The following is a 12,250-nucleotide window of genomic DNA, read 5'->3' as shown; positions in this document are numbered from 1 at the left end:
TTAATATTGATTCCAGAAATTATGCCTCCCATTTATTATATCAAGCTTCCCAATTCATTTAATATTTATAAAAGGGGGGGACATTTAACAAACAAATAATGGTGGGTATTATCTGCGGCCATTAAATTGACAAAAAATTAAGCAATAAATATGAATATTTAACGCTCAGATATCAAACTCCAAAAATGAGCTCGATAGAAATTTTTGAGTTTAATGTAACGGTACTAAATATTTTTTCGAAGATAAAAACTGAAGCAGATATCGAAGATCAACCCTCGTTCCCACGACAGTCGGTTCTACGTAATCGGAACGACCCGGATTTATATCTGGCCAAGAACTGTCACTTCAGCAGCATTCCCCGTATATGTTGGGGAATGTTCCTGCTGCTACAACAGCAATAACCAACTTTACGCATTTTAATAACGTCTATGTGTCCAAGCCGTTTAGAAAACCAAATACAACATTGAAAAAAAAAAAAAAAAAACCAAGATACTTTTCTTTTGATTTAAATGCTTGTTTATTTGCGTTTTTTTAATTTATATAACGGCAGATGTTTTTTATCAGGAGACTTCTTATTGCTCAAATATACATGAAATTTTGCGTTTGCCTACTGAGGAGCGACCGCCATTTGAGAAAATTTTCTCTCTCAATTGGTGTTTCGTACTCCAGCTTTCGAACCTCTGCACTTCTGAATGGTAGTCATGCACGAATCCATTCGGATACGCCGGCCACCAAGAGCCCCGGAGTAGTCATTTTAATATGTTTAGCTTAATTTAATTTTATAACTTGCAATTCGATCCTAATCACAGGCTTTCATGTGCTAACTTTTTATTTAAAACTATTTATTTTGTTTGGAACTGATAAAAACCACCAAAACAGTCGGTTCTACGTTACCGAAACGACCCGGATTTATATCCGGCCAAGGACTGTCACTCCAGCAGCATTCCCCGTATGTAAGTATGGGGAATGTTTATGCTGCTACAACAACCAGAAATACGTTTTTATGGGTTTTTACCCACAATACATATTCTCAAAACCATGAAAAGAAAGATACCTTTGAAGGCAAACAGTAAAAAATAATTCTGTAGACCTGTGAACCCAATAAGTAATTCAAAGGGACTTGACCAACCAGGCAAAATATCAAGGGTTATGCGAAGGAGTTGTTATGAACGTAGTTCTCATAGACCATCGAACACGGAGATCTGTAACGTAGTCGTTCCCTTTTAATGAGAACATAACCTAATGTTTCTACAGCACCTTTTAGATGGACAACGTGGATGGCCAAGTTTTCTTATAGCTAGAGCGATATATTCACGTCCGTGTTCTAGTTGCCTAAGGATAAATAAATATAATTGGTGCTTACACCTTTTTTTGGTTGGTTGGCCGAGCTCGTTCTCCTAATTGTGGTGCGCGTCTTGATGTTTTACACAAATTGAGGCCTATAGTTTTACACCGGCAGCAGTATACCCGAAAATTTCCTACTTTCTGTCGAAGAGCGACCGTTACTAGAAAACCCTTTCTATCATTTGGTGTTTCATGCTCGGAGATTCGAACTTGCACACTTCGGAATGGTAATCCCGGACCAACCCGTGCAAATTTGTAGGCTGAACAAAGACAAAATATAATACACGCCAATATCAAATAGTAATTTAGCCATACGAAGGCCGTAATCATGCTAATATCTATTTCTATAACGAATGAATAACCAGTTCATGCCACTTTTTACTTTCAAATTGAAGTTTATTTACTTAAAAAATTATAGAAACAAATGTGTCCATACGCCAATCATCAATAATCTGTCCATATGCAGATCAATTCAAAAGTAAACAAAGTATAAAACTATATCCGTTTTGATTTGTTGATATAAAGCATGAACATACGTGCGCCCTTGACAAAATTTGAAGAAAGAAACTTTTGGAATATATGGAACTGCATTTGCTCCTGTTTTTACTCTATGCTGAGAATTTACTTCTTGGCGGATTGACCGATCTTTGACTTGGCAGTACCACGCACCTTCTTCATTCTGTTGCGGCGTTCCTTACGCTGTTTACGGGTCTGTTTCTTCTGTTCGAAGAGTCCATGACGCGCAAGACGGTATTTGGGTTCGAATTTCTTGGCATAGTTTAATGTGTCGTAGATGAGCGCGAAACCAGTCGAGCGGCCACCACCGAAGTTGGTGCGGAAGCCAAAGACAAAGCAGACATCAGGTGTTACTTTGTACATAGCAGCTAATTTCTCACGGATATCTTTCTTGTTGACCGAAGACAAACCGGGGTGCAAGACGTCGCAAACCATTTGTTTGCGGGCAAGCAGGCGGTTTGTCATGAACTTGCGGGTGCGAATAGTGGCGGTTGTACCAGACATTGTTGCGGCTGTTCTATAAATAAAAGTAGAAAAACTATGAAAAAGCTACCACAAATCAGCAAATAAAATTAATTTTGTGTAAAGCAACCGCTGCGCTACATGGGCAACATAACCTCGAAAGTTTCGTGTTCCGCGTTTCGTATTTGACATTTGGATGGGCGACACAGAATCAGAAATCCACGTGTGCTCCATTACACTAACTTAATTAATTTATTAAAAAAAAATTCACATACTACACGCAACGCAGCGGCGCCAAACACATTTGAGATCATTTTATAACAATTTTTTTTAAATTTACCTGTTAAAACACTTAAAAAGTATTTAAACACGTCCTTAACACAGACACGAATTTTTAGTAAAGGAAGACATTTTCTTTGTTTTTGCGTCAAGTTGGCAGAACTGAAATGTCAAACTGACATTTGTAATTACAGAGCTGTTTTATGTGCAGGGATGATATAAATAAAAATTAACGAAAAATACCTTAAATTACAACTGGCAGATACATACATAATAGTACGCTTAATTTTCTTTATTTCCAAATTTTCTATATTTGAAGAGTGCGCAAGACTTTAGCTTTCTCTCTTAACGATAAGTTACTAACGAAAAAGTATGCTTTTAAACGTCCAACTCCATCTTGATTGCTAGAAAATAAAGTAGAAGAGAAGCGAGATTTTCAAGCTGGTGAAGGCGGTCATCAATACAAATTCGGGCAATTGATATAATAGAACTCAAGAATGATAGAAACATGATTGCGTTTATCAGAGAGTGTGTGACGTCACATTCGTGTAGTTGTATAGTGCTGCCAACCCTTTGGTCTTCGCAATAAATATAGTGCTTTCTTATATCCAAAATGCGAAATGTTTGGGTTTGGTGTTTTTGTTTTTTTAGGTTAAAGATACCAAAATTGTAAGTTGACAAAAAATTGTTTATTTAAAAAAAGAAGGCTAAGAAAGGAAACTCTTGCCTTGAAAGCTATTGAAAATCTTCAGTGCTATTGAAAATGTGTGGATTCTTATAAAATTTGATGTTTTGAAAGTGCAAATCTAATTTTTTGCTGCTTTTGAGGTTACGCAAGAATATTGGATCTTCTTCTCTCAGCTCTTTTTAACATTTCAAACCTTTATGTAAATTTTAAAAAGTCTTTGAATTTACTGAATACGAATTAAAGCGATAGAGGTGTATTCATAGTAGAAAAAAAACAAGAAAAAAAAACAAAAACCAGACATTACTGAAGAAACGACCTTTTTGAAAGAGGAGTAACTTGTCTTGTTACATAACCTCAAATATAGTAAAAAAGTGTTTTTCGGCCTTTTGTTTTAATTTTCTTAACATAAGTTTTAAACTTATTAAAAAAAAACGCACACAGTAAAGAAAATTATTCACGAATATAAAATTCTTACTTAAAGAATTCAACAAAAATTTGCTATTTTTCATTCTTTAAATGGGCATTTTAGTGCTTTTTTATATCTAAAACCACCCAATCGCGAGAGAGATTTGATTGCTCCGAAGAGAAGAACAAACTTTGAAAAAAATCTAAGTAGGGTGAAAGAATATCACACACAAATAACAAACGCACAAAGAACACACGAATAATATCCAACACCAACAATAATCGCAATCGCCAACAATGTGACCAGATGATTAAAAAAGAAAGGAAAGCTACATAGAATTGAGTGAATTATTGACCTAATTTTTGAGAAAATTATATTTTACATCATTATAAACATCACATTTAGATTAGAAGAGGCTAGAAAAATGTTAGGAAGAAAGATCGTTCTCCGAATTTCGAATGGTAGTAACGCAGCAACTCACGCTGGCTACGGCGGTCACCGACAGCGCTGGAATAGAGCTGCCTAAAATTACATTTGTTTGTAAAATAATGGGTTGTATCAGTTTTATGAGGCATAACCAAGAATGATAGAGAAGAGGTATTCAATTCGCCTTGAGGTACAATCAAACTAGTTAGCGGCGAATCTTGCTCGACAACTTTGTTGTTGCTTTCACAGGCAAATTTTTCGTTAGCCGAGCATAGAAGTGGCGAATATACCATAAGAGGCCTATTATCAAATTTGCTGAGAGCAAAACAACGGTATTACAATAGGCGCCACCTCATTATTCGCACCATCGTGGATGTAACCGAGGTTGCTGCTAAAATCAATTTAAGAAATTAGTTAACTGTTCATTTTATGTGAAAGTAGATAAAATCAAAAAACAGTCTTAAACAGTATTAAGATTAATTTAATTTATTGCGAATTAAACGCTTATATTACGTATTATTGGTTACAATATTTTTTTAAATTAAATAAATTTTTTTATTTTATTTTAATATATTTAATTTTATACAATTTAATTTTATATAATTTTATTTTATATGATTTAATTTTACTTAAGGGGTTAGGGGTAGTCGGAACTATCAAAAAATTTGATTTTTTTTTGGATTTTCTTAAAGTCTTTTCTATCTTAAAAATATTGTGTGAAAACTTGAAGTGAACCCACAAATTCTTTTCCGAATTATTCAATAATTAACAAAGAGTGCTTGGGCGCTCTGGAGCGTTCGCAAAACATTAAATGCGTTTTTCTCAAAACTATGTTGTTTGAACTGGTGATCACTGTAACTTAAAAACCGCTTGGTAGATTTCAAAAAAATTTTTACTGCTTTTGAAAAACATAAAAAAACTCGTGCCTGATCGAAGGTTTTTTTTTTTTAAATTTCGATTTTTTTAAACAATTAACTGTCGGTTTTTTTCTCGAAAATCTGAAAAATATTTCCTGAGGCCGCCATATTGTTAATTTTGGAAAAAAGCTTCAATGGGACACAAGTTCATCTATTAAAAAAACTAATTTCCGATTGATTTTAGATGAATCTCCAAGAACTTGTGATGATCACCGCAAGAGACTTCTGGAGAAACGGGCTCCACACAAACAGCGATAACTTTTACCATTTTTAATTTTTTTTTTTAATTTTTTCCAAAGTCAAGTCGCAAGATGATGTATTAATGCTAGTTTTTATTTTTGTAAAATAAAGCAACTGACTAGCAAAAAAAATTATTGAAAATCATCATTTTTTCCGGCTTCTGACTAACCTTAATTTAATTCGAATTAATTTAATATAGTTTTTGGATTTAATATAAAGTTTCATGAAAATTTTTGTAGTTGTAATATCAAAACGTTATTATGTTTATGCTTTAAGATACGTTAATAAGATAAAAAATAAAAAATACGTATCACTTTATTTAACATAATTAAATTAAATTTAATTGTATTTTAATCTATTTTAATTTAATACAATTTTAATAATTAAAAAACTTTGAGTTATTTGCTTTTATTTAATTTTTTTTTTTAATTTAATTTATTTTTTCAACTAAACAAATTTTTAAATTTAATGTTTAATGTAATGTAAAAGTTTAATGTAAATAAATTTTTTAATTTAATTAAATCTTTATGTCATTTAATTTTTTAATTTAACTTAATTTAATTTAATATTTTAATTAAATTTTTGAAATTAATTTAAGTTTTTAATTTAGTTTAATTTAATTAAATTGTTTTATTTTATTAAAATTTTTGATGTACTTTAATTTTATTTTTTAATGTAATTTCATTATTTTTATTTTATTTTATTTAATTTTTTAATTTAGTTTTTTTATTTAAATTAATTTTTTGATGTCATTTAATTTTTTAATTTATTTTAATTTTCTATTTAATTTTTTAATGTAATTTCATATTTTCAATTAAATTTAATTAAATTTTTTAATGTTATTCAAGTGTTTAATTTAGTTGAATTTAATTATTTAATTTCATTCAGTTTTTTGATGTAATTTAGTTTTTTAATTTAATTTAATTTCTTAATTTAATTTTATATTTAATTTTTTAATTTAATTTAATTTTTTAATGTAATTTCATTTTTTTTATTTAATAATTTAATTTTTTAATGTAATTTAATTAAATTTTTTATGTAATTTAATTTGGTTGGTTGGTTTAAGGGTGACCCCGCATCGGAGTGCCACATAGATCGCAAGTTGGATCCGTTGTGTTGCCCTAGAGCTCATTATCTTGTATGATTTCCCCACCTAACCAAGATTTTTATTATATTATATATTTTGGTCAAAGATATTAATTCGTTTCGAGAATTTGATGAGATATTCGATTTCCAGGTCCAAGAGTACTGAAAGATTGTCAATTGTTGGAGAGCCTAGAAGAGCGAGTCGGCTTTAGGCTAGACCGGGACAACTGCACAGCAAATGCCTATTTTAATTAAATTTAATTTTTTAATGTAATTTAATTTTTTTAATCTAATGTAATTTAATTTTTTTAATTTAATTAAATTTAATTTTTTTATGTCATTTGAGTTTTTAATTTAGTTTAATTAAATTAAATTTTTTTATTTAAGTAAATTTTTTTATGTAATTTATTTTTTTAATTTAACATTTTAATTTAATTTAATTAACTTAATTTATTTAAATATACCCTTTTAATTTAATTTTATTTTTAATTTAATTCAATTTAGTTTTTTATTGTAATTCAGTTTTTTAATTTAATTTAATTTAATTTTTTTATGTAATTTAGTTTTTTAATGTAATTTCATTTTTTAAATTAAATTAAATTTAATATTTTAATGTAATTAACGTTTTTAATTTAGTTTAATTTAATTTTTTAATTTAGTTTAATTTCATTTTTTAATTTCATTAAGTTTTTTGATTTCATTTTATTTAATTTATTTTAATTTTTTAATGTAATTTAATTTAATTTGATTTTCTATTGTAATTTAATTTAATTTTTTAATGTAATTTCATTTTTTAGATTTTTAATTTTTTAATGTAATTTAAGTTTTTAATTTAGTTTAATTTGATTTAATTAAATATTTTAATTTAATTTAATTTTTAAAGTAACTTCATTTTTTAATTTAATTAAAGTTTTTAATTTAGTTTAATTTAATTTTTTAATTAAATTAAATTATTTTTTTTATTTTATTAAAATTTTTGATTAATTAAGTTTTTTAATTAAATTTAATTTTATATTTAATTTTTTAAATTTAATTTAACCTTTTAATGTAATTTCTTTTTTTTAATTTAATTTCATTTCAGTTTTTTAAATTTAATTTATTTTAATTTTTTATTTAATTTAATTTCTTAATTTAATTTTATTATAAATATTTTATTGAAGTTACTTTTAATTCTTTATTATTTTCACTTATTTACTTTATTTCGTTATACTCCACTTTTTTGCTTTAAAATCAGTATTTATTGTTGTATAAGTAAGTATAAATTCGTACATATATTGTATGTATATTAATATAAGATGTATAAATCTCATAATTTACATTTAATGACTCGCGGTCTCTCAGCCGTCTAATTGTCTTTTATGCAATTTCGTATGAAGTCCCGTTTCTTACTGCATCCCGCCACTTTATCATTCCAGTAGCTTTTTGGACACGAGGTAAACATTTCATTACGCACGCAAAACCGGATGATTTCCGGTAAAGGATGACATCCATGGCGACTGAAACGTTTCACTATGTTTCCGAGTACATCATTAGCTGCAGCGGAGAAAAATATACTGAACTTATAATAATAATAATTTACTTCAACGTATGCATACATATTCACATGTACATGTACATAGTATATACTTATATGTGTATGTAAGTAAATTTAAAAATTACTAAAATTTGTGTGATCATAGACTAACCTTTCGCAATGCACTTCTTGAATGCGCGTTTGTAAATATCTTTAAAAGCTGATTGCTGCAGAGCAATTTCGCGCTCGAGGTAATCGATGGCTCGTTGGTAGCTGCATTTACCCTGACGACAAATGCCCGATCTGTTGAAGAGGCATTCGACGAAGCACTAAATGCAAGAAAAAAATAAATTTACTTTGTATGTAAAAATTCATAAAAAAGTACGAGGATATAGTATTAAATATATATATATATATATACCTATATATAATATATTCGTTTTAGAGGTATGGTTCCCTCGGCAAAGTTTCTTATTTTGATCCCTAGAATACGATTTTCACAGAGCAATGGCGATTTTCAAATCGACATATAATATATTTATATATACATATTTATTATTGTATATATTAATTACCTGCCCAATGTCACTATGAAGATTGTAGCACTCATCCAAAATTGGATTCTGAAATGGTTCCGGAAAGCGACAGCAACTTTGAGGCGCCTAAAATAAAATTGTGCAGGTACATACATACATTTATGTATCTCCAACAAAAACTGCCGTAACTTACAATTGATTTAGGTAACTTAGAACAATCCGTTGTGGTCTTTTGTTCTGCGCGACACTGAAAGAAAAAATCAAGTTTGCAAATATTTTTGTTTTTTTTGGCATTATAAAATTCTTACAATTGCAGCCAATAGCCACACAGTAGATAAAGTAATTCTACGTAACATTTTTGCGCTCAAATGCATTTTAAATATTTATTACAACTTAACCGCCAAAATATTTACATCCACAAAGTGCAACTGCTAATTTACTCTAAGCGATATAAAAAAAGTTGTTCCAGTGCAAATGATCTGTTTTTTTGCTCTGTCTTTCTGTTCCGTTTTGAATGCTGCTAATTTCAAGCTCCAATTCTGAATGATAACTGTCTTTATCGCTTGCGCATCTGATCGTGTGCGAATCGCTGAGAAATCTTATGAATCTGGCTGGTGGCGGTTAATTACTGTGTTTTCTGTATGCAAGTATGTAAATGTGTTTTCTTGTGAGTTCTGTTGTTGCGCTTATTGGACGACTTACATCAGTCCTGTGACTGAGCTTGTGCTAGATAGAATTGAGTAACTACAGCTGGAAAATGAAACCCTCCAGGAAAAATATCAACTAGGGAATTAATACAGAACTACGGACCTCATACACAAATAATGCAATTTTGGCAAGAGTGAACTGTTCCTGCAACCTCTAGATTGTCAGAAATTGAAAGAAAAATGACAAATTTCTAATTATATACTTATGTATATATGTATACATAAAAGTTCCCATCGTTCCGTTAGGAGCAAATGACCGTTACATAGTTTTTCCAAGCTGTTCTGTCGTTTGCATGAGTTTTGATCTCGTTCCAACTTAGCTGGAGATTGTCCATTTCGATTTCCAGCTGCCTTCTTCAGGTATGAGCGGGTCTTTCCGTATGTCTGCTGCCTTGTGGGTTCCATGTAATGGATCGTCTAACGATTTTGTCAGATGATTTGCGAAGTGTATGACCAATACAATTCCACATACGTTTTTCAAGTTCTGTATTGATCGGTTGCTGTTGTTGTGTGTGGTGCGGTTGCGGTGTGTTGTGCCACAGGTTGTCATTTGTTATTGTATTGGGCCAGAAGAAAAAATTTGCGATTTTCCAATTATTTAAATCAAATCGCCATTTAGCTTAGCGCATTTCTTGCTTCTTAAGTGCTATAAAATTTTGAAAAAAAGTTCTACACGACTAAAAGGACGTACAAAGATGCGATTGCTTTATTATTAGGCATTTGGTATTATTGAACAACTCTGGTCAGGAGAGAAGTAGATTGCTACGATAACATTGGAAGAGGATAAATTCCCTGCAGGGTAAGCATTCATTTGAATTAGGGATGACCATCCCAAATTCTCGGGATCTCGTTTTTTAAAAACTTATAATATATCCATAAATCGATAGAAAATTTAATTTTATGAAGTTCCAGTCGTTAACTATAATAGAAATATGTTGAATTCACGTCCAAAGTCGAGCAAGTCTGGCCAGACTCGTGTGCCCAACGGAGGGTTAAATTACTAAAGCGGTTTTCAATTGGAGCGGGTCGATTTTGGCGCCCTGTGGCAACCATTTTGTTTTGGTGACATCTGTCAAATCTTTTGTTTATTATTCAGTTGTTTATGCCAAATTATCGTGGCAAGTTACACGATTGAACAGCACGTTCAAATGATAAAACTTAATTATCAAAATGAGTGTTCATTAACGCAAATGTTGCGCGCATTGCGCCCATTTTTCGGTAGACTAGGTGGCCCTTCCAATTTCTTACGGCCCATATTGAACCATATGGACCAAGACGACATGCAGGACGGCGCTACGTGCCACACAGCAAACGCCATTTTATTCTATTCCAACACCTACCCACCCTTATTGAAAAACCCTTTATCTAAATTAATCACTGAGTAGAAAGGGAGTTCCCGCCAAGATAATTCGCCTCATCAAAGCCCTCTACGAGAACTCCGAACAGGGAGTGCTTCACAAAGGCGATATCAGCGATCCATTCACTACCAACGCAGGCGGAAGGCAAGGTTGTCCCCTGTCCCCCCTGCTCTTCGCCATCGTCCTTGATGACATCATCAAAAAAGCCATCGTCTGGAGTTTCACCAGACATCTTGAAAACCTGGACTTTGCCGATGACATCTGCTTCCTCTCTCACAAACTCTCTGGCAGGCAAGCGAAGGCGGACAAACTAGTCGCGCTGGCACGCACTGGAGGTCAACATCGCCAAGACCAAGGCCATGAGAGTTAACCACAATAACGAAAGGCAGATATTGGTTGACGGATGCCCGGTGGAATTCGTCGAAAGCTTCTGCTACCCCGGCTGCATCATCACGGCAGATGGTGGAGCAGATGAAGATGTCAACTGCAGGCTAAACTCGGGCGAATGCATCTAGTACAGTATGGGGGAGTTTGCAAGTCTCCAGGCGCACTACGCCACGAATATCCGAACCAGGCGTGAAGTCCGTATTGTTGTAGGGAAGCGAAACATGGCTGGCCTCTAATACCATCACACAGCGCTACAATCTTTCATCAAGATTAACGAACGAGGCAACAAAACATTGAGAAAACCACCAGATAGGATAAAATCTAGAAAAAAAAAATTAAAACCGGGATCCCGAAGTTTCATTAAAAATATATGCGCCGTCATCGGACATCATTGTTAATAAGCCAATTGTTGACGACGTCTCTGGTACGCACATCCATACATAGACACATTAGTTAGTCATACCCGACAATGAGTCCAACGCAATTCTGTTTTGTTTACAATGCAGTTGAAATGGGAATTAAAGTAAATTTGTGCCCACTCGAAGTTGTTTGAAGTGAAAATCTGGTTAAAACCAGATGGATTGTTTGCACTGATATACGGAAATACTATAGATGGGGGACAAGTAAATTTATTTGCAATTCAAGTCTCATCCATGGCTAGAAAAAATAGATCTAATGAATTACAGTAAGACTTAAATATTGGTTGTCGGTGAAATGGACTATTCGGTACTGATATCCAGCTTGTTTTAAGGATTACAAATTACTAACGCAGTAGGATGGGCTATATGACGGCCGCAAGCAGGACGCACTTGAAGGAGCAAAACGGAGAAAAAGAAAACGGGAAAGGAGAGGCAGTAGGAATATGAAAATCATCGCATGCTAGCACGGGGCGGCAGCCTCACTAATCGAAAGGATTGGTGTATGACTACCCTTCAGAAGACATAGGTTCGAGTCTCCGTGAAATACCAAAATGAAGAAAAAGTTTCTTCTAATAACGGTCGCCCCTCGGCAGACAATGGCAAACCTCCTAGTGTATTTCTGCCATGAAAAAGCTCCTCATAAAAAATATCTGCAGTTCGGAGTCGGCTTAAAACTGTAGGTCCCTCCATTTGTGAAACAACAGCAACACGCACACTAATTACTCACACGTTGTTGATGTTGTTGTTGTTGGAGTGGTTGAGTATTTCTACTGAAATAATCCTAATTAGCCACCAGCACCGTTTTACTATCACTGTTCTCGTGTGATGATGTCGTGTTTTTTTTTTGTGTAAGTCAGATCAATTTTGTGAGATCGAAGTATCGCAGCAAATTCTTTATCTCGATGTCTGAGATCTCATTCATTTGCTGTAAGAAGTATTATCAAACATTCACATAGGTAGTGGTAA

At 32.3% G+C, this 12,250-nt stretch overlaps 2 protein-coding genes across 3 annotated transcripts; both read right to left on the bottom strand.

The window, feature by feature from the left end:
• Positions 1-1,719: 1,719 nt before the first annotated feature.
• LOC129245796 (40S ribosomal protein S24) lies at positions 1,720-2,777 on the bottom strand. 2 transcript variants are annotated; one of them, XM_054884188.1, is made up of 2 exons: positions 2,663-2,777; positions 1,720-2,377 (listed from the first exon to the last, which is right to left on the bottom strand). In XM_054884188.1, the coding sequence occupies exon 2, from the start codon at positions 2,362-2,364 to the stop codon at positions 1,966-1,968; it is 399 nt and encodes a 132-aa protein (XP_054740163.1). In that variant the 5' UTR covers positions 2,365-2,377; positions 2,663-2,777; the 3' UTR covers positions 1,720-1,965. The 2 variants fall into 2 exon arrangements, with proteins under 2 accessions (XP_054740163.1, XP_054740164.1); XM_054884189.1 differs by having other exon boundaries at positions 1,720-2,398; positions 2,663-2,738.
• A 4,884-nt stretch (positions 2,778-7,661) lies between these two features.
• Positions 7,662-9,246, bottom strand: LOC129245352 (uncharacterized). Its single transcript, XM_054883459.1, has 5 exons — positions 8,722-9,246; positions 8,607-8,660; positions 8,453-8,539; positions 8,050-8,206; positions 7,662-7,897 (listed from the first exon to the last, which is right to left on the bottom strand). The coding sequence occupies exons 1-5, from the start codon at positions 8,785-8,787 to the stop codon at positions 7,710-7,712; spliced, it is 552 nt and encodes a 183-aa protein (XP_054739434.1). The 5' UTR covers positions 8,788-9,246; the 3' UTR covers positions 7,662-7,709.
• Between the last annotated feature and the right edge of the window lie 3,004 nt (positions 9,247-12,250).

The sequence above is a fragment of the Anastrepha obliqua genome, chromosome 4 (genome assembly GCF_027943255.1).
Source record: "Anastrepha obliqua isolate idAnaObli1 chromosome 4, idAnaObli1_1.0, whole genome shotgun sequence".
Lineage (NCBI taxonomy): Eukaryota > Metazoa > Arthropoda > Insecta > Diptera > Tephritidae > Anastrepha > Anastrepha obliqua.
Note: the sequence above shows the minus strand (reverse complement) of the source record. Positions and strands in the feature narration are given on the sequence as shown.